This window comes from Carassius carassius, chromosome 5 (assembly GCF_963082965.1).
Source record: "Carassius carassius chromosome 5, fCarCar2.1, whole genome shotgun sequence".
NCBI lineage: Eukaryota > Metazoa > Chordata > Actinopteri > Cypriniformes > Cyprinidae > Carassius > Carassius carassius.
In genome coordinates, this window is record NC_081759.1 from 35,317,693 (window position 1) to 35,345,420 (window position 27,728).

The following is a 27,728-nucleotide window of genomic DNA, read 5'->3' on the forward strand; positions in this document are numbered from 1 at the left end:
AATAGGGAAGGAGTCAACGCCCTGCTGTAGCGCGTGTTAAACTGATGTTGCTAGGCGCGGTTCTGTGAGTATAAATACAGCCAACACTCTCCTCCAGCTCGCTTGCTTGCTGTGTATTCCGTCTTGGTAAGTGGGTAACTGGGATTTTCTTTACTTCTTACACGTTGTGTAACTCTCGACAGTGCTGTCAGTGTTAAATATATAATTGTTGAATATTTATGAAAGCGTTGTTTTTGTTTACTGAAAAAATGCAAATGAGAATTTAAAAAAAAGTTGCTAATGAAAGAAGTTATAGAAAACTTTGCACACTCTGTGCTATAAAATTCCACATCCTGGTTTTGTGAGTTTAACGTTTAGTTATTTTGGCAAGTCATGTATTTCCTGTAAGATTAATTAAAACTGCTAGAAAACTTGGATGATTAATTCCTGAAAAGATTCTGCTTTTTTGTTATACTGTGTGTATTTTAATATATTCCAACATGTATTGTAGGTTGAGCTGTTGAGTTTCAGGTGCCAAAATGTCTACACTCGGTTATCTACTTGAGCAGCTTTCCTATCAGGGCATGCAAGTCAGCACCGTACAAGACATCACAGTAAGTTTATTCAGCTTGCTGGAAAATTTGAGCAGAACCAGACTGAATGAGTCAGAGACAGGAATGTACTCCACTCCCTATTCTAGTCACTTCCATCCTGTTAAAGGGCAAGAGTTTCAGTATTTCTGTGTTTCCTTCCTAAAATTCATTTCTTGAATGTTATTTTTATTGAATAGACTTCTTGCAGTTAGTCAGTTTATGATTATAGGTAAGCTATTTTAAAGGATTTTAATGAGCTCTCTCGTGTCTTTAGGGGGGACAGGGCACAGTGAAGCCTTTTGCTCAGTTTAATGCAGCTGCCGATGTAGCCGTCTTGGACAAAGCTATCAAGGCAAAAGGTAGGCATGTGAATTCTGAAAAGTGAAGATGAATAAAATGCATCTACATCTTTGCATTGTGCATCTGTTTGCTCTGTTGAAATAAGTTTCTGTTCTCAGGTGTGGATGAGGTCACCATCATTGAAACTCTGGTCCGCAGGAGCAATGCCCAGCGCCAGCAAATCAAGGCCGTTTACCAGCAAACAAACGGCAAGGTATCACACTCACTGGACCTGATATCAACACCTTTTAACTGTCTATATCGAAGTCCTCCCTCACTTAAATCACTTCTCCTCTGTCCAGCCTCTGGATGTAGCGCTGAAAGCTGCTCTTAAAGGAGAACTGGAAGAAGTGGTTCTGGCCCTGTTGATGACCCCAGCTCAATATGATTCCTTTGTGCTCAAAAGTGCCATGAAGGTAAGATTATTTTCAGACTTCACTCCACGTGATATTTTACATGGGCTTCATAACTTAGTCTTTTTCTCTTCAGGGTTTGGGCACAGATGAAGATACACTTGTTGAGATTTTGGCCTCCAGGACCAATAAAGAGATCCAAGATATTAAACAGGTTTTCAAACAAGGTAATATTAATGCTAGTTATCATCCAGTTATCCTTTTAAATGAGTGTCCGATCTTTCTTCTGTAGGGCCAACAGCCTGCAGAGTATAGCCCTAACATGATTTACCACACATGTCTGGACATTTCTAGTGATCCTGAAGATCTTGCTTGGCTGGTTTTGATGTGTTTAACTAGGGTTTAAGCTAAACTCTGCAGGACACTGGCCTCCCTCTGAGAAGGATTGAATACTCGTGGCTTATGGTACGTGGAGGCAGTATATATAAAAGCTGAAAGTGTGTCTTGTATTCTTATAGACTATAAGAAGGATCTAGAGGCGGAGATCAAGTCTGAGACAAGTGGAGATTTCAGGAATGGCCTGCTTTCTCTCTGCAAGGTTGGCTTCACTCAGATAGTGTTTCTCAATTCTGCCCCTCCTAGTACTGCATGGTTTGGATGTCTCATTACTCACATCTGATTCAACTTACAAGAAGAGTGATTTTGCTAATGAAAGAAGTTATAGAAAACTTCTTTCTAGAAGAGTGATTTGTTACTTTAATTGGCACAAAGTGCTTTTGCTCCTTGCTCAACTTTTATTTGAATTCACAGGCTACCAGAAGTGAAGACCGTGTTGTGCAAGAGGATTTGGCTGACAAAGATGCCAGGGTAATTAACCGTGTATTGCGAGTATGTGGTTGGTAATTGTGTGTACATGTCTCTTTGACCTCTGATTCTGCCTGTAGGCCTTGTATGAGGCAGGAGAGAAAAGAAAAGGCACGGACTGTGGCGTCTTCATTGACATCCTCACTTCAAGGAATGCTTCCCACCTGAGGAGAGGTATGGTTGACTTCCTCCACCTCCCTGTTTTCAAAATGAGTAGTGAGCTTTCTTCTTATCCACTTTTCTTTACATTTAGTTTTTCAGCTGTACTCCAAGTACAGTAAGGTGGATGTCGCAAAAGCCATTGATCAGGAGTTAAAGGGTGATATCGAGAACTGCTTGATTTCTGTTGGTGAGACACTTCTGAAACCTTTTTATCTGTATATTGCATTACATGCTGCGGTTTAAAATTTATATTAAAAAAATTAAGATGTACCATACCTTTTAAGACTTGAATTACTTTCTTGCAGTATGACAAGAATGATATTTTAATGTGTCTTTTTACTGTATGCAATGTTATTTTAAGCTTTGAGCAATGAAACAAGCTGGTCTTTGAATGCCATTTTCAAAATAAATATTTTAATCTTTTCTTATTGTGAATCCTCTCAACAGTGAAATGTGCTGGAAACAAACCTGCTTTCTTTGCTGAAAAACTAAATCAGGCAATGAAGGCGAGTGTAACTGGCAATATAATGGATCCATTTTAAATTCAAAATGATATTACAGCGGTTTTAAATATCGCAATTTAAAAACTAAAAGGACCTCTCAAGTGTGCTTTTTGTGTTTTCACAGGGCTCTGGATATAAAGGCAAGATCCTGACAAGAATATTGGTGAGCCGCTCTGAGATTGACTTGGCCAAAATCAAGCAAGAGTACCAGAGTAAGTTTGGCAAGAGCCTCTACCAGGACATCCAGGTAAATATCTCATTTAGCAAATTTTAAATATGGTCATTACACTATTAAATACATAAACATAGATGAATAAATGTTACACTGTATAGATTCAGTTGTTAAAGATTGTTTTGTTTGTTTTAGGATGACACCAAAGGAGACTACGAGACAATCCTGCTGGCCTTGTGTGGCAATTAATTGGTGGCACTAATGAATGTATACAGATGAAGAACCACCAGCATACCAACAGCTTTCAATATACCAATTAAACACCCCATATAAACAACTGTAGTAATAGTAACACAAGCAATGTTTTTGATAAATAAAAACTTGACTAAATGTATGTCTGTGTAAATTCATGCAGAGCTTCTAAAGTGGCGTGTTCTGAATTGTATACTGTTAATTTTTAAAGTCATGTGGACTCTTTTAAAAAAAAAAAAAAAAAAAAAAAAAAAAAAAACGCACAAAATGGACGTTTAATGACTCCTAGATATGAAGGGGATCACATAAACCCAAATAATCACTAAGAGTTTTACTGGTTGGAATTAAGAATGGACGAAGTCACAAAAGTTTGTTCACTGGGCTCTAATTTGTAAACCAACTCAAGTTTTTGAGGTGCCTTTAAAGGGTGCTCCAGCAGGTTCTGCAAAGTGTGGCAATCTGAGGAACCCCAACTGGTCCTTATAAAGTATATTTTATTTGGCTTCTATATTAGAGAATGATGAGACTACACTACTCGGTCATAAACACAAAACCCTGTTGAGTAGGTATTAACCAAGGGAAAATGTGCATAAAAGTTCTTGGTTTTTAAGTGAACATTCGCCTGTTTGCTGGCTTATAAATATGAATTGTAAAAAAACGCTTAATTGCAAAAATAAATCATATCATAATGATGATATATCACCAAATCATAATGACCATTTGATTCGAGTAAAACCTGTATTTCTTTTGGATAAAGAAGCCTTCATGTTTATTACGGAAATCCAATGTAAACTAATTAAAAAAATACCCTGTAACGGTTTCTACACTTAACTATGCAGACATTTACCACAAAATATTCAGGATGACAGAAGACAAATTACAACTTGGACTGTGTGTTAGAAACATGTTTGAGTGGAGCAATGGGAGCGGTAGGAAAAGCGATAAAGTTTGAGGGCTTAATATCACGTACTCCATGGCCTAGATTTGCCGTCTCTCCGTCGCCGTCAGCCCTACGCTGCAGTATCGTTGTTATGACGGGTGGTGGCGATGTTGATCTATTGGCTGTGAGCACTCTATAGGACTGTATGGTCATTGGTTTAAAGAGTGGAATTGGGACAGCTGTTTCAAGAAGATACATGGTAGAGAATGGTACTCCTCAGGGCAGTGTTATTAGCCCTATGCTCTTTTCCATAATGATTAATGATGTTTTTTCACAAGTACAGGGGGATATCGGACAGTCACTGTTTGCTGATGATGGAGCTTTATGGAAAAGGGGAAGGAACATTAATCATATTAAAGGTAAAATACAAGAGGCAATTAATGTGGTGGAGAGATGGTCAATTGCATGGGGATTTAAGTTTGCAATTGGGAAAATCAAGACAGTATTTTTCACTAGAAAGAGAGGGGTTGAAGCTCAGGTAAAGATGTATGGGCAAGAAATAGAGCAAGTAAAAGTTTTTAGGTTTTTGGGTATGTGGTTTGATGATAAGTTAACATGGAATGAACATATCAGAAGGGTAAATACCAAGTGTAAAAAGATACTAAATGTGATGAGATGCTTAACAGGGTCAGAATGGGGGGCAAGTAGGCCTGCTAGTAAAAATGTGTATATAGCATTGATAAGATCAGTATTAGATTACGGGTGCATTGCTTATGGATCGGCAGCAAAAACGGCATTAAAGAAGTTGGATGTGGTGCAAGCTCTAGCTCTAAGACTATGCTGTGGGGCTATGAAAACAACTCCTGTGGCTGCTCTTCAGGTTGAGATGGGGAAAATGCCGTTGCACATTAGACGTAAGCAGTTAATGATGCACTACTGGATAAATTTACAAGGGCATTCTGGGGATCGACATCCTACAACTAAGATACTTCTCCCATGTTGGGAGAGTGAAAGAGCTAAACGGGGATGCTTTGCATGGAGATGTGAAGAAATAGCTGAAGACATGACATTAAATCAAGGTGGATATATCCCGACAGTGCCATTATCAGTGACACCACCTTGGTTGTTTCTCCAGTGTCAGTAGATTTATATTTCCTGGAAAAAATGCAGGGTCAAAAAAGGATTTGGAGATATAGCAGTACTGGTGGAAGATAGAATACAAACACTATATCAAACATATGTTCAAATATATACTGATGGATCCAAGGATCCTAATACAGGGAAAGCAGGTTTTGGTTTTAGTATTCCTACATTACATGTTTCTGGTAAGAGAAGGACTTCAGATCATCTATCAGTGTATACAGTTGAGATGTTGGGAATTGTAATAGCATTTGAGAAGGTAGAAGAATTACAAATTAAAAAAGTTATTATATGTACTGATTCATGCTCTGCATTAATGTCACTGCAGTCATTTACATCTAACAGCAGACAAGATATAGTAAATGAGATCTATGAAATATTGTATAGAATTAAAAATATGAACATGCAGGTAACATTTATGTGGATTCCGGCACACAGAGGGATTAAAGGAAATGAAGATGTGGATACATTAGCAAAACAGGCGCTGATGCAGGAGGAGGTCTTGTGCGTTCCACTCAGTAAGTCTGAAGCAAAAGGAATAATTAAACGAAACATCATTAAGGAGTGGCAGAACAGTTGGGATACAGGAAACACAGGGCGGCATCTCTATATATTACAGCAAAATGTGGGTACAGGAAGGATAACCAGAAGAAACAATAAAGAGGAGAACATTTTGACAAGGCTAAGGGTAGGACATACTAGGCTTAATAAAACCTTGCACTTAATAAATAAGCACCCTTCAGGAGTGTGTGATCTCTGCCAAATAGAGGAGTCAGTCGAGCATGTAATTCTTCACTGTCAAAAATTCTATCGAGAGCGGGAAGTATTAAGGGAGGAAAGTAGAAAGTTTGATCAGGAAGAATTAAGTTTAAAAAATGTTTTTGATATTGAAGTAGGGAAGTTATTCTGTTACTTGAGAGAAACTGGATTGATAAATAGAATTTAGGGACAGGAAATATTTTTAGTATTATTACTAGGGATGTCCCGATCAGGTTTTTTTGTCCTCGAGTCCGAGTCCGAGTCATTTGATTTTGAGTATCTGCCGATACCGAGTCCCGATCCGATACTTCTATAATACATAAAAAAAGAATAAAGAAGAGCGAAAAAACAGATCCAGGATCTTCAATAAATTACATTTTGAAATATATTCAAATATAAAACAGCTATTTTAAATAGGCTAGTAAAAATATTTCAAAATCTTACTGTTTTGCTGTACTTTAGATCAAATAAATGCAGGCTTGGTGAATAGAAGGGACTTCTTAAAAAAAAAACATTAACAAGTTTACTGTTCAAAAACTTCTGACTGGTAGTATAGGCAACTTTATTTTTTCTCTAATTTCTAGCTTTTAATTGGCTTAGAAATCTATAAATGCTGGACAATAACAAATAATAATGATTTGTTTATATACTACAAACACTGTTTATCACATAATAATGCAGAATAGTTTCTATACTGTAATAAGTACTATGTCATTCAGCACTGCATTGTTCATACTTTATTTATCACCTGCTGGAGATGACTTGAAGAACAATTTATTGTCGTGATCGGATATTAACGTCTTCGTGTTTGCATAAGTTTCTGTTTTCCTGTGCGCACCACAGCATAGCTGGACGCTTTTGTCCATATTAGGAATATCCTGATATCAGCGCGAGAGCGCGCTCCGGCTTCGAGTATGAATGAAACACACACTGCATGAGAGTTTAGCGCTCTGTGATGTTCATCTCGCTGTATCCTGAGTCCGAATGAAATATCAGGTCATGCGCAAACTATCATGTCTCTTTGAGTTTGAATCTATATGTATTCACACCAGCTCTTGAAAACAAAGTGATGTCATGCCGCACGCGTTGCTGTTTCTGTGTGGAGTCAAAAGGGTCTAACTCTGTGCCACCGCATAACAAAAGATGTGTTAAAAATTAATGAGAATATATATATATCCGAGTCCTGATCGGGAGGTAACGTCCGATTCCGATCGAGTCTGAAACCACGCGATCGGGCCCGATTTCCGATCACGTGATCGGATCTGGACATCCCTAATTATTACTATTATTAGCTGTATTAATTTTTTTACTCAAGGGAAGGAAAACTCTGACCCACACTCCAACATAGTAGGTGGCGGTAATGCACCATAATGCTGGTTGCCACCCGCCATTAAACGATACAAAGAAGAAGAAGAAGGTTTAAAGCGTGCGTGACGTCAAGCGCTCCCGCGGAAGTACCGAGGATTGGAAAACAGAGGTTATGCTGCATAGAGCACAGCGGGTGAAGGAGACTTTTAACGTTACCTGTAAATACAGCAAGGTATTTGTTGTACTTGAATTGTGTTATTTGTGCATTTCAATTTACATAGTTTCTGTTGTTCTTAATCCTAATTGTTAATATCTCTCAAGGAGAACATGTTGTGACAGAATTGGCTGTTTATGACTAAATTAAATCGTTCTTGAATATGTAATTCTCTAATATTTATATTTTAATATCTAGCAGTTTGCAGATTGTGTATAAAACGTATCTGATGAGACTTGCATTAGTTATATGAGTTATATCCAGCTGTCATGAATGAATGACCACACAACACTCTTTGCCATGCTAGTTTGTGTTTTTAAGGTAACGTTAAGACACTAAGCAAAGCCATTTTTTTCATGCACTTGTCAATTAAAAAATTTGGTCTATTTTGATTCCATAACATGTCTTCTTTCAAACTAGTGAAAAATAAGCATCCAAGATAGATGTGTGTTTATATCATTACATATATCCACTGAACAGTGTTTTTATTTTTTATTTTATTACACATCTATTTGCGTCTTATTTCAGATACAATATCTTCAAAATCTATTTTTCGAAATTAGTTTTTTTCCCATGCAGAAATAAGAGAAATATATTGTCAGAAATATTCCGTTCAATAGCACTTCCTCACATCAAACTTTCAAGTTTTATTCCTATCATTCTTTTAAGGATTTTATATGTTTCTGGGTGTTGACAATATCTCCTGATTCATGGATTGATTAAAAAAAGACGACCCAAAAAAATATCCTCTATAAAAATCCTGAACCTTGATAATTCAACAAAATTATAGGCGGATTTTTGAAAACCTGGCTTTATTCTGTTGCACTAAATGTATGCATTAGATAAGATTGTTTAAACATCATAACATTCCAGAAAACGTGTTATTCAGTTGTATTAATGTACAGTAATCAATCTACTGAGAAAGCATGATGTTATATAATAGTTACACATTTCACTGCATTTAGTTGTGATGTTTTGTCTTGAATAGAAACCATCATGTTACTTTATGTCGACAAGTCCCTGTAACACACTATACTTGTGTTGTTTACAGAGTACAGCCATGAGCTGAGGCTCCCCAAACCGCCTTTCTCCATGATGAACGACAAACTGGTGTTCCTGGGTCTCCTTTACTTCATCCAGGGCATTCCATATGGCCTGCAGTCTTCTTTGCTCCCGGTGTACCTGCGCGGTGCCGGCCACTCCCTCACCCGCATCAGCTTCACCAAAATCCTCTATTTCCCCTGGGTGCTCAAGGTACTCTGGGCCCCTCTAGTGGACCGGACTGGCACCAAGCGCTGCTGGTTAGTGGGCACAGTGGCTGGTCTGGCTCTCACCTGTTTGGTGAGCGCTACCATCTCACCTGATGTTCAGTACATGGGCGTAGCGGGCTCTCTGCTCGCTATGAACGTGCTAGCATCAGTGCAGGACATTGCGGTGGATGGAGCGGCCGTGCGGCTGCTCAAGGGACAGGGAGAGTTGGGTCTGGGAAACACTGTGCAGGTGGTGGGGTATAAAGCTGGCTCTGTGTTTGCTGGAGGGGGGCTCTTGGCTGTGATTGATGTTGCAGGCTGGGGCTGGATGTTCGCACTGCTGGCATGTGTTTACGGTGGTGTTGCTCTGTTCGTGTGGGGCGCCCCGGTGTTGGATGGAGAGTCGGTGTGGGGACAGGGAGGAGGACGGAGAGGGTCAAAGGATGTGATGCAACCCTGGAAGGTGTGGAGGAAGCTCTTGTCTGTGCCAGGAACGCCATGGATGATGTTCTACGTTCTCACATACAAGCTAGGTGAGATATTTGTCGTAATTCAACATCAGATAGATTGAGTTAAATGATTTGGAGATGTTAAAGTACATTTACATTTCCCTCTAATTTGCTGATTAAGTTGAAACACACCTATTGTTGAGTACTGAACTGACTATATTCATACAGTAAAAAAACATGAAGTGTCATTTCTACATCACCAGACAGAACAGCAAAATTTATAAATTTATAATGCAGGTTTTTCCAAAAATTTATAACTTTCTTTCAGCCCCACTATTCTGATGGTACAAATAAATGTCACTTTCTTTATGAAAATGTGTAATTATTTTAAATGTATTATTTTAAAAATAGTATGTGTGTGTGTACAGAATATATTTAAATATATATAATAAAAAGAAATGTTTAAAATTATTTCTGTGCTCTGACAACTATAAGCAAGTATACAGTAATTCCTTATGTTCTTTACCAGGAAAGTGACGTTTTTGTACAATATCACAATAGTGAGGTGACGGGAAAATTATATATATTTTTTTATTCATTACCATGACTGACCATGAACTTGAAACGAAGTCATGGTAGTGTGTTCTTTGTCCACAAGATGGCAATCTTGGCCTTTTCCATGCTTACTGTCACCTTTTCATTGGCTCTGAAGTCCGTAAACCTCAGGAAATTATGCACAGTTTGCTTACCCAGTTCAGTTCAGAGTGTATGTACTGGAACTGATATTGAAATCTTTCATTTAACTTTGCACCAGCGTTTGACCACAACCCTCACTTCTGTGACATGATCTGAATCAGGAATATATACATAAATAGCAGCTAATAAATCACTTTCAATGAGCTGAATGTTGTGTTTGGCACCAGAAGGGGATTATGTCTGGATTAGAGTCTCTTTGTGTCTGTGGTATTTTCATTGAAAACTGAATTTAGACATTTGTGCTGCACTGCTTATGTCAGATTATTTAGTTTGTGCTTCATTTGAGTGTTATATTTTGTTCAAAACAATTTAATCAGAAAACCAAGCTTTGTGTGTTATGTGTATGTGTCTCTGGCAAATGAGGGAGAAAACCTTAATCGGTTTTATAAGGTTTCTCCCCCGATTGTCATCATAATCACTATTAAACAACACTTCGGATGACACAAATTAGTTTACTAATGCACTAAAATCTTAAAAGTGTACAATGCAAAACATAATTTTCTTAAACAGTATATGTATTTTACTCTTTAGTAAAGATATATAAATATTAAAAAAATAATATGAATTTACTTGAAATTAATTTGCATAAGATATTAGTACTTATTTCAGAGAATATGTTCTGTATTAAGTTTATTTTTCTTTTTTCCATTGACAAATTTTTTTTTGTTGTTGTCTTTTTTAATCTCTTTAAACTTTTTTGCATAAATCTAATAGTACATTGTGCAGTTTATGCTTAAAGTAAAAAACTACAAAAAACTAGTTGCCAGTGGGATAAAAGAATCAAAAAAAAAAAAAAAAAAAAAATCACAATCTAGCCAAAAAATTTCGAATGAATATTTAATGCCGTTTTTGTTTTCATTTACATTTAAGTACTTTTTTTTTTTTTTTGGAGATTGTACTTTTACAGAAAAAAATATAATAAAATAATTATATTGATTTTGCTGGGTTTTTAACAATAAATATTGATACCAAACAATAAAATCACTTTAAAACTATTAACGCATGGTTATGGTGAATATAGAATATTTTGTCCGTCCTTAGAATCCACCATGCCTTTATATGGTCGTTTTTACTTTTATTGCTTGTTTTATGTGATCATAAATATTACATAGGAATTCACAAACTAAAGTTTTCTGTTATTTACTCCAGTTTTATTGCAAGGTTTATTGGATTGTAGAATATTGTGTACTTCTAAGATGACAAATTAATCACAACGTTTCATGCCATCTACTGTAGTACCTCTATCACATCACGGGTTTTTACAAAAATGTGTTATACATAGGTTCTCTCAGGCCAAGCGTTGATAAAGGGTGATGGGGGGACAGTGGCGGGATGGAGGAGGCTGGGATTGGGCCAGACGTGGAGCTTCCCTGGGAAGAGTCCAGCTGGAGGCGGGAGTGTTCTTCTGGGGGTTAAAGTTGAATTCTCTATGGGAGTAGAAAGCAACTTTTTTTGCTCTGTCTCTCTGTCTTTCACTGTCCTTCTCCAACTGTATATATACATAACACACACTCATACACACATGTATATCGCCTGATGCTGCCCTCCCTCTGTCCCGCACAGCAGGAGCCAGGGAACGGAGGGGTATGCGGGGGGGATGGAGGGGTGACGCGAGCAGGAGGCCAATATTTTCCAGAGGGAACGCAGAGGACTGCAGGGGGGATGAATTAATGAACACCCACCACATGGTCAACTATGAGAGAGAGTGAAAGAGAGAGAGAGATGGTGGGGTGAAAAACGTGCGAGTAAAGAATGATGGAGAACACAGAAATCCAAGAAAGAAAATAAGTAAAGTATGTGATGTCTTTTAGTTGACCTAAATTGTTTCCCCATTGTCTGGACCATTGTGTAACTCGGGTGTGTACATTAAAACGCATTCTGTTTAGATATGTGAGCTTACAGTAAATGACACTTTGAATAGGATGCATCTCCTTTCCCTTTCCATACCACTGTATCTTCACTCGCATTCACATAGTTAACGGTGCAAGTGATAGTTCTCAATGCTTTTGTTTCGTCCAAACAATTATGTCATTGTGTCCCAGAATGTAAAGGGAATAACCTAGACCTTTGCGGATTCTAACCTCAGAGGTCCGTAGAGACTTGGTATGGGGCTTGCCGTTGGTTGAGGAGCATTTACAATGGAGTTGTGTAACCTGCTCAAGTACACACAGATGCAGATACACACGGCATTGTGACCTGGGAGGGGTCCAGGTTCCTCAGGCTGTTCCCATGATGAAGACTCGAGCCTTTGAGACATATCGCAGTGCTGGTTTTAGTCAGCATTTCTAACACTTTTGAAGTTTAGTTGAGGTGGTGTTTCATTGAATTTCATCCTCATGCTGCTCCAAAGCTGTATGGTTTTCTATTTTCTGTGGAACACAAAACATGAATATTTGGAGAATATCATGGACTTTCTTTTTAATGCAATAAAAACCAGTGAAAACTGGAGATGTCAAGCTTTAAAATTATTATTTTTTTTTTTTAAAGTAGTCCATTTGATTTATCCACTGTATTGTGCAGACTGAAATGTAAATCATTATTCACTGAAATTCTTCGTTGAGATCTGCGGTGTTCATGAGTATGGTGCTATATGTTGAGTGAAAATTAGAGTTCAATATTTCTAGTGAACCAGTTTATCCCACTTACAAAACCTGTCTCGATTTGCTGATGGATCAGGCTGATTCTTAAATTCAGCTCACTGACAGTTAACACCATACTGGAAGGGAAGATCTCAGTAAATCACTTTTTAGTCTGTCCATCACACCAAACTATTATAAATAATGTGAGCTACTGTTAATTTATGGTGCTTGTGCTTCCTTTTTGAGAATTGAAAGCTCCTGTCCTCATTCATTGTAATTGCATGTAAATAATTAGTACCGTTCCATTAGTAATTAGTATGGTTATCCTTTGGACAACCATCCTGACTCTGTTGTCCATTTTTGTCTTCATCTGTTCCCCATTATCTATCGTTGTTAACCGAGGTGAACTGATACAGCATCTCTTCTCTCTCCTTCTCTCTTTCTCCTCCAAGTGCCTTCCTTTTTCTGCTTTCTCCACTGTTTTTGTGGATGTCTAATGAAATCCCATGTGAAATGGACAATTGTTGCTCTGAGATTATTTATAGACATAAATAAGCAGCCTTGTTGTTTGTTTTCAATCCCTGCTTAAAAAATAATTAGTTTGAAGCAGCGTAGAAGAAAAAAAAACTGAGGCAGAATGCTGAAGCGCATTTCTAGCTGCGCATACGAGACGATCAGCATCTGAGCTGTTCACTGATCATCTTTGGTGCTTTGTATACATTTACAATTTCATGTTGACACAATGTACACTATTTATTCTGCAGTGTTTCCTTTACATACATTTTTAACTGTATTTATTGTGGTATATTAGTGGAAATCCATATATTGTTGTTCTGTAATGGATAATCATAAGGATATTTAAATTATTTATTTAAAAAAATATTTAAATAAAAGTGTTATTAATATAAGAGTTAAGTGTAGTTTATAAGCCTTTGTTACTGTGATTTTATTATGGTAATGAGTTCTACCCGTGGTTTTTATGGTCTTAATTCAAGTGAGTTATGGTTATGCTGAAACTTTCTCAAGGATTAGGGTGTTTGACATTAGTCAAATCAGTTTTTAATGTTCTTTGTACAAACAAAGTGAAAGTGACTGGCTCTATGGGTTCATCCTTATATAAAACAGCATCCTTTTTACTTAAACGCACTGGACCTTAGTGGCATAGCTGCCTTATAGAAAGAAAAGATGCGCTGAATGTGAAAAACGAGTCCCATTGTTCATTGTTGCCACCACATTACAGACTTTACAACATCCTTTACAAATTTAGTTCTACTGTCAGACTCAATCCCCCTCAAAGAAAGCGATGTCAAAGCGCTCACGTGGCGCTGTCAGCGACCGTAGCAGAACTGCGACAGAAGCGTCTGATTTTTGATTTGATTTTCTGTTTTTGTTTCTCACCGGTTTCATCCCGGGGACCCCGGAAGCGCAGTTTCTTTTTGACGGCGGTCTCAGAGCTGTCAGTCAGCGGGCTGTCTCGCTGTCGAACTGAAGGCAGCCTCCATAAATAATGACAATGGCGTTAAATAATAGACGGCGGCGGGTTACCGAGCATTTTCACTGGCAGCTTTTCGTTTTTTTTATCACATTTGTCTGGGTTTAAGTTGCAAACGCTCAGAAAAAAGTGTCTGGAAAGTCAGGACTCAAGTGTGAAAAAACGTGGCCTCTGCTCAGGTTATGACTTTTTTTTTTTTTTTTTTTTTTCATTCTCAGATAAGTGTTTTGTTTCGATTAAGTTCGACTAAGTCTGTGTTGTGATCTGTGAATATTATATGGAGTTTAACGCCAGTTTTGAGAAAAGTCTGATGCAATTTGATAAAAATCCAGCACATTTTCAAAAATCTGCTCCGTTTTCTTGGTCTTCTTGTTCTCTCTATCTGAAAGAGCGTTTACATTGGTTGAACTGAGTGTGTATGTGCTGATGTAACCTTATATTTTCTGAACAGGTGAACAGGGGGCTATCACCATGTTTCCTCTCTTCCTGCTGGACCACCACATGACGGCCAGAGAGCTCGGGGTGTGGAACGGGGTGGTTGCCATGGCTTTTTCCATCTGTGGCTCATCAATCGGGGGATTCTTGCTCTCTCAGTACAGGTAGGGAGTGTGTTTTGTTTTTTCGGTAATAAAACGATGGTGAAACTGAGTCCATTCTAGCTGCAACACTGTTTCCAGCCAAGTCATGCTTTGCTATTAATATTGCAGGAATGGTGTTGGAAGACTTTGTTCTTTGGATTTCTCCTTACACATTTTTCTATGCCCCCTCTCGCTTTATCGGTTTCTGTAGCCCACCATCTCTCTGTGAGAGAAACGCGTCCCTTTTCTTTTTCTCAGTGTTTTCTCACTACATCTCTCCACCCATCTCGGCCCCAGGTGTGAAAGAAGGAGAGAGAAAGCGATCGAGAGTGTGTGTGAGAGATAGAAAGAGAGATAGTAATGAAAGTAAACACAGCCTTTTGTGGGAGCTGAGAGTAAAACAGGCTCAGGTGTGAGCTGAAAGGCCTCCAGGATGCATAAAGGTTGAATAGAGATGTACTTGTTGCTGATACGTTGCCCTTGTCTACTGATCTGAGACCTTTTTTACCAGTTATGTCTTGTAATAGTTAAGATAAGAGTTTGGTTGACTAACTGTTCCAAGAGCAGCCTGAGTCGCTTGCGAATCTTCCTCAAAGGCCCACACACTTGTTAGTGTGCTGAGAGAAAGGCACGAGGAAGAGAATTTTGGAGAAAGACGTGCAGTGGTTCTGTCTTTATTTCATTCCAGACTTGAGGGCAGACATCCAGTCATGTATCAGAGTTTAAAGTGAAATGAAACTCTTCATACTGGACATTTGCCATTTTCTTCAGGCTGGTTTGCTTTACCTTATGGCACAATGAAACAACATGCATTTTAACGCAGTTTTACAAACCACTGGAATGCATCACATGAGCTTCTGCTCTTGACACTTACATTGATGTGCACTTTAGTTAAACTGATGTAATGTTGTTCTATTAAAAGACTGAGAGAAACGTCATCTTTAGTCTGCTGTCTCTGTGAACTACGGTTCTTTAACTATCTAAACAAGTATTAGTGAGGTAATGCAGGACCACGGATCGATTTTCATTTGGACCACAGATCATTTTTCTTTCATTTATATATATACTACTGTCCAAAAGTTTGGAGTCAGTTAGACTTTTGTTTTAAAGAAATTAATACTTCTTTTTAGCAAATATGCATTAAATTGATCAAAAGTGACAGTAAAGACATTTATAAGCAGCACATATTTTCAAGATTTATAATAACAGAAATGGAGTGTCTGTTTCCCAAGTGCAAATAGCCCGTCTTGTTGGCTATTTATACTAACTCTGCCCACGAGTGTGTGATTGGGCTAGTCAACATGACAAAAGACAGTGGTCAATGAACAGCTCCAGTGGTATAGATGGTAAAGTGTTTACCGTAGTCTTTTTGATGCGATAGACCCAAGTTCAAATCCACCTTTTGCCATAGATTTTTCCCCTCCCTTTTCAAATCTCTTATCACATCAGAAAGGTATTTATTTTCAATAAAAATTAAGTTGAAAAAGAAGTATCGGGTAGGGATAGAGTAGGTGTAGGGAAGGCTTTATTGTCCCAATATGGTAGCATGCATATACAATTTTTTAATTACAATGATAATTTACACTCAATACGTTGTTATTGCATAATGTTTTATAATTTACTACAATACTGAGGTGCAGATAATTGCCACTATATGCAATAAGTAGTAAAAATAGCAGAAACTCCTCCTATTTTAATATAGTGTTAATAGAATCTATATATTTGCCGTTAGGGCCAGATTTACTAAATGGGGCAAATTAGCTTTACAGTGTGCACATTAAAGAACAAAGACACATCCAGATCATTTCCATAATAACCAGTGCAATCTCCCAAATTACCACCTGCTTTAAGACATGCTTATTTGGCTGTTAAATAATGCCACAAATACCAGTAATTTGACGAGTGCAAATGTTAGTAAATCGCGTTGTATGATCCATCTTAATACTCTTCTCCCATCAATTTGCATCTAAAAGGGAAACTTCCACAAATGCATATTCAGTAATGTCAGGTGCAAAAATTACTGTACCCACGCCTTTTCCAGCTATTTCTTTACTGCGCATCTTTAGTAAATCCTGACTGTACTATTTTAATGGCATAAAATGGTTTGCGCTGGCGGAAGCCTAATAATCTGGCCCTTAGTGTAAATGGCATATTACTAAGAAAATACTGCTATTTTCACTTAGCGTAAATATAATCTATTGCCTTTATCGCTATTTACACTTGGTGCAAATAGCCACTGCCTATCAAGAAGTATTTATTGATCATCAAATCAGTTTATTAGAATTATTATGGAAACTAAACATTTAGCATTTTCCATAATAAGGCATTTTTACAGATATTTTTTGATAAATATATTTAATTTGAAAGATAATTTGAATACGAACAAACTTTTCTAACCCAGAATTTAATGGAGAGGTCCAGTTTTTAAACAATCACAACTTGCACTGTTTAAGCATTGCATAAATTCTGTGCATAAAAGGTGAGTGGGACCGATAAAATCACAATCAGAGTTAAATATCTGCTCAAATTTTCTTACCTCTCTTTCTCTCACTCTCTTTCTTTTCCTTTCTCTGTAACCTCTCCCTCTCTCTGGTACCTTCATCTTTTTTTTTCTCCTCTCTCTTTTGGTCTCTTTCTCCTTGTCTACGCTAAAGGCAGTGTCAGTGAATGGGGAGGAATGTAAAGTTTCACACGCAGGGAGCTCGTTCATTCGACACAGTCGTGCATTCAGGCCTTGCTTCCCACAGATCGGGTTTCTGCCGTTGTCTGTTCAGGGCCACTAAAAGCTAATTTGGACACTTATCCCGGTCCCATCTGAAATGCTTAAGTGGCCGAAAACTGACCCCCATACAATGATCACCATCAGCAATCTGAGAGTACAAATCTTATTGGGCAAACTGCTCGTGTGATACGCCTGTTTTAGACTCGTTTTCAATCTCTCGCATCCTTCTCTCTCGCTCTCTGACTTGCTCGTTTTCCTCTTTAAGACTGTCTGTCTTTCTTACAGCTCTCTTTCTCTCTCTCTCCTCTCATCTAAGTGAAATATGAAAGAGTGTTATTGAGTGGATGCAGGGAGAGTGTTTGCATGAGAATGATGGCAGATTGGCTTTCTGTCTGACCGGCTGCTGTTGTTGACTGGGTTCATCTAGATCTTAAAGGCTGGTTTAAGATGACAGATGATTCCTTACTCTTCTCTTAAAGTCCAGTTGACCTTTACCCACATCTCCTTCTCTCTTTCTCGACTCGCTTTCTCTGTCAGAGGCCTCAGAGTCTACTCACAGGGAAAGGACATTTATATAAAGACACAATTTTTACAACCTTAAGAAAGAGTCAAACTAATATGTATTAATGATAAAAAATATTAAATATGAAATTCCAGACTCTGTGTTTGATTGACAGGGCCCTCCGGGTGTTCTGATTGGAGCTGGGAGAAATTGAGGTGTGTGATGGTCACTAATTAGCAGGGGTTAATCAGCCCATGGCTGTGGATCTTGGCGTGCTATTGATTATGTCGTAAAGGAAGTTCCCCTGAGGGATACTTAACTGTTAATAGAGAATCAATTAGAGAGTGCAAGCAAACGCACTGCATGTGAGCATGTGTACAGGAGTGTTTTTCGGTCTCAGTGTGGCAGTTCTGTGTGTTTGACCCTCATTAAAGTCCTACATTGCCTTTGGTTTGCTGTAATAAAATATATTTTGTCTTGTTGATGTTCTATTACATTGCACTACCATTAAAGTTTTTAGGGTTGGTAAGAAATAATGATCACCAAGACTGTATTTATTTGTAAAGAAGTCAATTAATAACAGTAATATTAAGGAAACATTATTACAGTGTTTAAATATTATTTTAATATATTTTTAAAACGTATTTTTTCTCTGTGCTGGCAAGGCTGAATTTTCAGCAGACATTACTCCAGCCTACAGTGCTGATTTGGTGCTTAATAAAAAAAAAATTCGTATTATTATCATTATATTTGTGGTAAGTTTTTTTCAGAATTTTTAAGAAATAAAATTAGATGCTCTAATTTATACAATAAAACATAGTAGAAAATATACGTATGTGTATATATGTGTGTGTGTGTGTGTGTGCTCTTGTTTTTGTGACATATCAGGACACAACTCTGTATAATGACATGGGTATGACACGGGTATTACAAGGAGAGGGTGACTTATGAGGACATAACCCATGTCCCCATTTTTCAAAATGCTTATAAACCATACAGAATGAGTTTTTTTGAGAAAGTAAAAATGCACAAAGTTTCCTGAGAGAGTTAGGGTTAGGTGTAGGGTTGGTGTAGGGCGATAGAATATACAGTTTGTACAGTATAAAAACCATTACGCCTGTGGGATGTCCCAACTTTTTACAAAAACAAATGTGTGTGTGTGTGTGTGTGTGTGTGTATTTATTTATTTATTTGTAAAATTATAAATGTCTTTTCCTCTCACTTTAAAGATTAATTGAATGTGTCCCCAACAAATAGTAGTATTATGTTCTTAAAACAAAATTGAACTGTGGTGTGTATGACATGACATGAAATTACATTATATTGCATATTTGTGGAGTTTGAGATATAATAAACTGAACTATCTGTCTTTTATCTTTTATGTCCTCAGTATTGGCATGCTAATGAGACGTGTGTTTATGATGCGGACTGTCAGCATGGTCTTCCAGAGCTCACTCCTTGTAGTGCTGGAGCCCTCGCCCTTGATGAAAGGTGAGAAATGCACATACTTGTACACACTAAAGTATACAAACATGGAATTGTACCAACATTATAAGTGCAGACTTGTTTTATTTTGTAATTCAATAAGGTACTGCTCATCTTTATGCTTTAATGGTTTATTACTGCCTGTCTTGTGGGTACAGTTTGTTCATAATAGCCAGATAGCTCACCTGTACGTATGTATGTGTATATATATATATATATATATATATATATATATATAGAAGTGAAACTGACCTGTTCTCTTTTGAGCTCTCTACTGTTCTCCTGCATTTAAGCATCCATGGGGCCGTCTCTGGTTTCCAGTGTTTTCCACTGACAGGCTAAAGTGTCCATTTCAGCACCTTGCACAGAGTAAACAGGTGTGAATAAAACTCTAAATGCTGCATTAAACAACAGCATGTGATAAAAAGGGAGAGTATTAAAATGAATGTCATTCAGACCAGTATAGAGCTCATCTCACTGTGGTTAAATCAGAATAAAAAAGTGAAAATCAAAAGTTAATGTATGAGATTATATATAAAAAAAAAGCTATTTGGTAATTTAACTATAAATAAAATCCAGATGGGTAGGACAAGACATTTACAATATTTGTACAACAGAATTTAATTATCATCAACGCTCAACATGTATGTAAAATATTTTTTTGCAAACATTAAGATCATCAAATGACAATGGCAGAAACCTTTTTGGTACTTACATGACAATTGGAGAATGGTTTATATTTGTATATATATATGTATTTGTATATATATATGTATTTGTATATATATTTGTATTTTTATTTTTTTATAAATAATATTTATGTATAAGAAAATACTATGCAAATATAATAATATTTAAAGATTATTTAGTTGTTTTTTTTTTCATTTAAAAACAGAAAAAAAGGTCAGATTAATCAGAAATTGACAATTGTTGAGTCCGTTCACAGACGGATGTATTTCATTAGTTGCTTAAGGCTCTTTATTTGTTGCCTTAGGTGTCTGCTTTAATATAAAAACCAAGTACCAGAAGCTGATATCTAATCAAAGCCGAACTTTCAGTTATTGATCGAACCTTAGATCAACGTTCTCTCTTTTCTGAAAAATTATCTTGAACTTTTATTTAATGAATCTTCTGTAAGACTCCAGTAGGTCTGTTCTGTTAACCGTCTTCATAGTCCTAGTACTTGGATTCAGCACAATTCATGCAACATTTTATGCATGAGCTGTATAGAAGTGATCATACAGAAGTTATGTCAAACATACTTTCTCCCTGGTTCAACTTGCTTAAGTGGATTTGCGTTTCTGTTTCTGTCTGCAGAAGCGACTCTATTTTACCTTGAGTATTCTCACGGCTCACTTTGATAAATGAATAAACCCATATTCAAACCCTCTGCCTGTTTCTCTTTTTTTCATGTGCCGTCTCTTTCTCTCACAGGTGCTTTGAATGGTTATTTAATGAAAATGAAAAAAAGGAAATGGGGAAACTCTTGCATTTTAGCTGTTTTACTCAGTATTTTTTGCCACTGTATTACTTCTTCCCTAGGATGTCGTGGCTTTTTAGTCAAGATGTTTTTGTCAGCGAGCTTCTGTTTGACAACTCCCTCATCTCTCTGTCTTTCTTATTCTCTCTTTCTCCCCGTCTTTCTTTCTGCCGCTCTCCCAAACGAAACGGAACAAAGCAACTCTGTACCCCATCTAACCCCCCTTAAAAAAAAAAAAAAAAGATAAAGTTCTGCTGAAAATATTTTTCAATATTGTATGAGACTGGATGCCTCAGAAGAGCTGATTTTCCTTCCTGTGGTTCCTGGGTAAGTAATGGAGAAGTCTTGTTAGGCAGAACTAAACATTTCCAGTGAATAATTCAGATGGAGCTGGATGTGAAAGCTTCATGAACAGGCAAATGGGCTGCTGGTAATGATTGATTTGAGATTCATGATTTTTAGAGGCATTAATGGTAGACTGTCTGTCTCATGCTCTGGGTGGACGTTACTGTGAATTAAATAATCAGCTTCAAAAAGACACTAGAATCTTGAGCGTCATCATGTAGAGTCAGATTTGAGTGTCTGACATGGTTCTGTCTGCATAAATAATAGTCTGGGAGAGCTCAGTTTAATAACTAGCAAGTTCTGTTTCTTCTAACATGAGTATGACAGTGTTGAGTATGAGTAAAAACACACTATAAGAAAGAAGATCATCACTCTTAATATGTGAATAATTCTCACAATTTCTTGTTTTCTGTCATGTTGGTGCATTCTTTCTGACGTTGAAAAATTCAGTTTTCACACAGACATATCAACAAACAACATGAAGGAATGGGTTGTGGTCATTTTGCACTCATTTGCTCAGAACGGTTAAAAAACGTAGGTAAAAAAAACTTGGAGATGACGTGTTTTGTTTTGTTTTGGGGCTCCTGCGTCCGACTGTTTTGTTCTTCTGCTACCTTTCACAATTTTATTGCTCAGCACAACATGCTAACACGGTGATCAGTCATGAAAAATAGTAATTTGTTTGTTTGAAATTCGTCATAGTGTTTGTTACAGCATGCCTTCCAGTGAGATAATTCACATGCATTTCAGTAACCGTCTGCTTTAGTCTACCAAATTGGACAAAAGAAAGATACATTTGGCTGTCAGAGCATTATTGGTGCCCCCAGCCCATCCGTCAGGTATTTTACACTTCCAGATTTCAGAAATGGGTAGGAAAAATAATTTAAGACCCTCTTTGAGCATTTAGATCGTAATTTTAGGCTGAGCACCAGAACATCTAGCCACAAGAGCAGCTTCTTTCCACAGGCCAGATTTCTTGTTAACAACTTCATTGCGATTATTTCAGAGACATTTGCATTTTACCTTGAAGTATGTAAATTCAAAGTCACAAATTCAAATTTAAAGACAGACAGAAAGAAAGAAAACGCTGCAATGGGCAGTATTGTATTAATTTAGATTGTGTCTTTCTCCCTCAGGTATGGCAGTGCTGAGTCTGAGTTTGCAGCATTTCATAGCGGGTCTCATCACAACTCTGACGTTCACTACAATGATGAACTGCACACAGAGAGCCGAGGAGAGCATACAGGTATCACACATTACCCTCTTCAACTGACCGCAGCTCTTCATGCTTCCTGACAGATCAGAGCAAACTGCTTAACGGCATCACACGTGTTCACCTAAGGTGTTTCTCTTCAGTTTCAACAGTCAAACTCTGAAGACAACAAAACATGCATCTTACAGTTTTTGCTAGTTGTTGACAGGTAGAGTCTCACAACAGGCAGTGAGCTGCAGAAAGCCTGAGAGTGTTTCCTGTCTGCCACATACGCGAGCACATCGCTGCAGTCAAAAGCTCATTTATCTGTCAGTCAATAGCTCCACTCAGAGAGCTCTCTTTAGCTCTACACGTCAACCCCATTTCAACTCATCAATCACCTACAAAGCATATACATCAGAAAGTATATTCACATTTTTAGATTTGACTCTTTTTTTTTTTTTTTTTTTTTTTTTTTTTAATTTGTCAAGATTATATCTTTGGTTGTAGCCCAGTGGTTATTTCACATGCACTGACACATTAAATTACGGTGCTCATGTGAGCAATGCAAGTTTGAAACTGATTTGTGTTATTTCCTGACCCTGTTCCCAAATCTTCTACATTTTCTTCTCAAGAAGGTCTCAACAGTAACAACTTTCACTGTTTCAGTAACACTACCGTCCGAACGTTTGTTGTTAGTAAGATTTATTTTAAATATATTTTAAAGAGGTTTCTTATGCTCACTAAGACTGCATTTATTTGATCTAAAGTGCAGTAAAACAGTAATATTGTGAAATATTAATACAATTCAAAATAACTATTTTCTATTGCTATATATTTTAAATTTGAGATTACTCCAAGAGTCACGTGATCCTTCAGCCTTCAGAAATTCTAATGTGCACTGTACGTAGAAATGGGGCTCAAGGGACATTTCTTCTTATTTTCAATCTTGAAAACAGTTGTGCTGCTTAATATTTTTGTGGAAACGGTCAGACTTTTCCCCAGGATTTTTAATAAACAGAAATAAAAAAGAAGAGTATTATTTGAAATGGAATCCTTTTAAACACTTTTTTTTCAGCTTCATGCATCCTTGTTAAATAACATAATTTCTTTCCAAAAAATAAAAATAATAAATATGGTGGCCAGTCAGGCCAGCACCAGAAAATTATGTATTTTAATTATTTTATTTTTTTAATGTGTCTGAAATATATAGTTATTTAGAAATAATTATTCAGAAATTGTTATTTTAATGTTAATTTTTTTAGGTTTACAATAATATGAGAATTATACAACTGTTTATACAAATAGAGTGTTTATGTCTTCCATGCTGCAAATCTACTGTACAAACAAAGATGACTTACAGTGCAAATGTTTGAAGTAGCCTAATCAATCTTGTTTTGTAGGTGCATGGGAAGAAAGCAGCAGATGTATTTCACATTTCTTGCTTCTTGTAATTCATATAGTTTCCAAAACAAACCTTATGCAAGGTGCATTAGGTGTCTATCTTACATCAGCTGCTGCTTCTGTCTATCTTATCTGTCTATCATTAAACAGTCCATCCATACCAGCTCTATTCTTCACAACTATCAGCTCCCTATTTTCTCCCACTAATCTTGTGTTGCCTAATTTCTCTCCTTGTTAGTTCATTTGTTCATGCTTTCTATTTGTTTATTTACGTGTCTCCTAAATGATAAACTGTTGTTCTCACTGTTCATAGATATCTCTCCCCTCCCATGTTCTCTCGTTTCATCCCCTCGTTCATCTTTGACATGATTGTATTGTCCTGTTTAAATGGGCCTGCGCTGCTTGCATGTGATCTTTCACTGCTCTCTCAGCTATTTGTCACTCCATCAGCTCAATACGTGCTGAATTAATGGCACTAATGAAACTCATTAAACAATAGGAGTATTGAAAGTATATACTGTAATAAGTATATAATAAGTGTATGTTTTCCCTCGGTCTCTAAGCAATTAAAAACTTCAGATTCACATTCTGAGGAAAATAATCAGGAGGAGGATTGTAAACTGTAGGTTAATTCAGATGTTCCTATGACATACATACCGTAGCAAGAGCAGCTTGTGTGTGTTTGTGTGTGTTTGTTTTAAGGTGGTTTCAGCCGACTGAAAACTGATACTGTGAATGTTTGTGAAAAGGCCCTGGAGGCAGAAACTGAACACCTTAAACAAGTTTGTCGGAATAAAGGTACTTCACTTAACTTTAGTGCTGGGGCCATGTGAAGGAATGGACTTGGCTTTGCTTTCCCAACTTGTGTGCTAAGAGTATGGAGACAGTCTCTGGCGTCTAGACAGGAGAGACTAGGGAATCAGACTGCTCTTTGATCCTCCTGTTGGAATTGTTTTGATGTGAGGCAAAGTTAAAAATTGATAAATAAGTATCATGTTAAAAAGTCATCAGTCGCTTTGAAAAGTAACACATGTGAAAGGTCGAAAGCAACATTTCAGTTGTACGTATGCTCACGTCACTTATGGCATCGACCTGAGTGTTTTTTCTGGTGGATGAGGAGATACCCCCTGTCTATGTAAAAGCGCTTTGAGTCCCTAGAAAAGCGCTATATAAATGTAATGAATTATTATTATTATTATTATTCTGTTGTTTCCTTACTATATATGATTGTTCTGTCCTATGAAGACAAAAAGGGCAATGATGTTTAAATTAGGTAAGCACAGTTTATATCAGACAATATTAGAGAAATGTGTAGCTTCTTGTAATTTTGCATGTTTATTTGAATTCAATTTACATATTTTATTGTGCTTGATAATTCCTTATTTTTATATGTCATCTAATGTGTAATTAAAGTTCATGTATTTGTATTTAGCTTTGATATATTAATTTATAAATCTAAATAATTTAAGTTTAGTTACCAAGGCATTTTTTCATCAAATTTTTACATTTCAGTCAATGAAAAAGATTATGAGTTTTAGTTTAAGTTTTAACAAAACTTAAAATTATTATGTTGTGATGTCTACATTTGCTTGTATTATTTAACATGAATGTTTTCTTTTTCAAAATAATGTGGAATTGTAATATGAGTCAAGTTCTTTATCAGCCAAAGCATGAAAAACATTGGGTTTTTGGGCAGATTTTTTTAATGAGTGCATCTTAACATAAAGATCACTTGGATAATTAAATGCAGGACCTTTAAAGGATTTGAAAATATTTCATAAATCAGCGAATGAATGGCTTGTTTCTCACACGGGTAACATCTGAATCTAGCCCTACAGCAAAACACATCTCCCTTTCTTCCTTTATAATTACTGTACTGCCCCTTTTTCATTGTTCTTGAGAAAATCCCACAAATTCTCAAAAGTTAATGCTAAATGACTTTCTGTATTTCCCTCTCTCTCTTTGTCTATGTCCAGGCCACCCACTACAGTTTTCTGGCCACACTGGAGGTCCTGGGGAAACTGAGTTTTAGTGCCCTGGCAGGAGGTATGGTGGACACTTTGGGCTTTCCCATAGCCTTCATCCTCTTCCTCTTCCTCACCTCCAGCAGTGCCCTGCATGTGTGGAGAGCCACAGAGACTGGCGTCCTGAAGGAGCAACTCAAAGAACAGCCGCAGTGACCAGAGTTATCCTATGAGAGAGAGTGTGTGTGTCTGGGTGAGAGAGAGGGAAGGCAAATCTTATATTTCGCATTAGATACTGGTGACCAAATAGCCAGTGAAATGAATCTGTTGTTTTTATTTGTATTTATTTATAACTCAACCAGCACTGATGCGACAAGAGCCACAGAAGCACTCTCACAGAAAGCCAGTACCACTGCAAATGCTTAACAGCTACAGTACATTGCACCTCTACAGTAAACTAGCTTAGGTACTTGCCTTTCAACAACAAATCATTCTGAATGGCAAGCGGACTGAGCTATGGCAACAATTTGGTTAATCTTTTACGTTTGTCATAACGGACAATGACAGATTTATTCCATACAATTTTACTGGTTATAACGGATCTATATCAGGGTCTAGTCAAGTTTGGTTTTAGTTAATCATTTACACATTTCATTATATACAGCATGCATCGCTTTAGAAATGCCTTTAGTTTTTAATCCAATGCCCTCTGACACCTTATATACAATTCCATCAGCACACTGGGAGCACTATGAACATTGAATTATGGTACTATGCTTAGGGGAGTGCATTTTTGTATTCTCAGTGCAATACTTCAATTAAAGGGGTCATATCACTGAAATGCATATTGCGTTAAATTAAATTAAGTGTATGACAAAAAAAGCACTGTACCTTTTTACAGTATTAAGCATACATTGTGGAGCACCTGAAAATCCTTTATTCTTCCTAGGATTATTAGGAAATGTAAGGGAAAATTGGTGTCTGAATGTCTTAAAGGCACAGCAGCAAAATCAAGGGCCGGAAATGGTCATGACAAACTTAATTAGGACTGTTTCGATGCAGAAAACTTGATTAACATTGTAAGTGGACCTCAGGGAAAAAATGATTTGAAAAAGTATGATATGACCCCTTTAATGATTATAAATACTGTACACTGTAACAGTTAAAACTCATCAAGCTCATTTTTTGAGCAGTTACAAGTTTGTTTGATATGTTTCTGTTTTTTTATGACTTTGCTTCATTTCCTATGCAATAACACAATATTATTCGTAGTTATTATTACATACAACTTTACTTCTCACACATGAAAAAAAAAACTTTAAACTGCCTTATTGTTATTATTATTATTTTAAAGATTTACTGCAAAGCCAAAACATGGAGCTGTTGAGACTATGTAGGCATACATGTGGGATGTCACTTTTGGAGGGGAATTCAATTTCAGTTGCAAAAAAGATCATCAAAAGAAACTGCAGCTGTACATGCATATAGCGCAGTGACAGTATATGTTTCCCATTCCTGTTGAAAGCAGAACAATATTTAAATATAATACACTATAGTATAATTATATAGCCTAATCTTCTTTTTTGCATTTGTTTTCTTGGAGAAATAGAAACAGACAGTCCCAGTTAAATGCTACATTTTAAAAATGGTTACAGAGTCATAACACTTTATGAAATAAGTGGAAAAGCTATGGCCGATTGATGGTTATTTTGTCATTAAATCTTCTGAAAAGCAAAGCCCTTACCAAACAAGCCATTTTTGTCATTTTAGCTTGGACTAAAAGAGACTCAAAAATAAAAGCTATTACTGAACCCCGAGTGTCTGCGCATTTATGAGTTTATCAGACAAGAATTCAAAGCCATTAGTCTGTGTTATTAAGAGATTCTGGGCCATACCACTTACCCTTAGTCTTTAGAAAGTCCAATATTGTCTTGTGTATATTTATGTTTTATATACAGATCTCTAGATCTACCAACTCTAGTATTTCCCCCAGATGGAGCCTGGAGACTTTC

General features: G+C 36.9%; 2 protein-coding genes across 2 annotated transcripts; both read left to right on the plus strand.

Annotated features, from left to right (window-relative positions):
• On the plus strand, window positions 1–3,355 carry anxa1a (annexin A1a). The gene is made up of 13 exons (XM_059549227.1): window positions 1–126; window positions 491–593; window positions 847–931; window positions 1,031–1,125; window positions 1,214–1,327; window positions 1,401–1,491; window positions 1,783–1,862; window positions 2,075–2,131; window positions 2,209–2,302; window positions 2,382–2,477; window positions 2,738–2,796; window positions 2,918–3,040; window positions 3,161–3,355. Exons 2-13 carry the CDS (start codon window positions 519–521, stop codon window positions 3,212–3,214), a joined length of 1,023 nt encoding a protein of 340 aa, XP_059405210.1. The 5' UTR covers window positions 1–126; window positions 491–518; the 3' UTR covers window positions 3,215–3,355.
• A 4,075-nt stretch (window positions 3,356–7,430) lies between these two features.
• Window positions 7,431–27,527, plus strand: mfsd3 (major facilitator superfamily domain containing 3). Its single transcript, XM_059550930.1, has 6 exons — window positions 7,431–7,536; window positions 8,570–9,301; window positions 14,496–14,643; window positions 19,237–19,337; window positions 22,293–22,402; window positions 25,729–27,527. The coding sequence occupies exons 2-6, from the start codon at window positions 8,611–8,613 to the stop codon at window positions 25,930–25,932; spliced, it is 1,254 nt and encodes a 417-aa protein (XP_059406913.1). The 5' UTR covers window positions 7,431–7,536; window positions 8,570–8,610; the 3' UTR covers window positions 25,933–27,527.
• The last annotated feature ends 201 nt before the right edge of the window (window positions 27,528–27,728 follow it).

Excerpts from the sequence above, each read along its gene's own strand:
- anxa1a (XM_059549227.1), top strand. The coding sequence starts at position 519 with ATGTCTACACTCGGTTATCTACTTGAGCAGCTTTCCTATCAGGGCATG. Across the intron at positions 1,328-1,400 it reads TGCTCAAAAGTGCCATGAAG|GGTTTGGGCACAGATGAAGA; the intron begins GTAAGATTATTT and ends TTTTCTCTTCAG. Across the intron at positions 2,797-2,917 it reads AACTAAATCAGGCAATGAAG|GGCTCTGGATATAAAGGCAA; the intron begins GCGAGTGTAACT and ends GTGTTTTCACAG.
- mfsd3 (XM_059550930.1), top strand. The coding sequence starts at position 8,611 with ATGATGAACGACAAACTGGTGTTCCTGGGTCTCCTTTACTTCATCCAG. Across the intron at positions 19,338-22,292 it reads GCCCTCGCCCTTGATGAAAG|GTATGGCAGTGCTGAGTCTG; the intron begins GTGAGAAATGCA and ends TTTCTCCCTCAG. Across the intron at positions 22,403-25,728 it reads GAGCCGAGGAGAGCATACAG|GCCACCCACTACAGTTTTCT; the intron begins GTATCACACATT and ends GTCTATGTCCAG.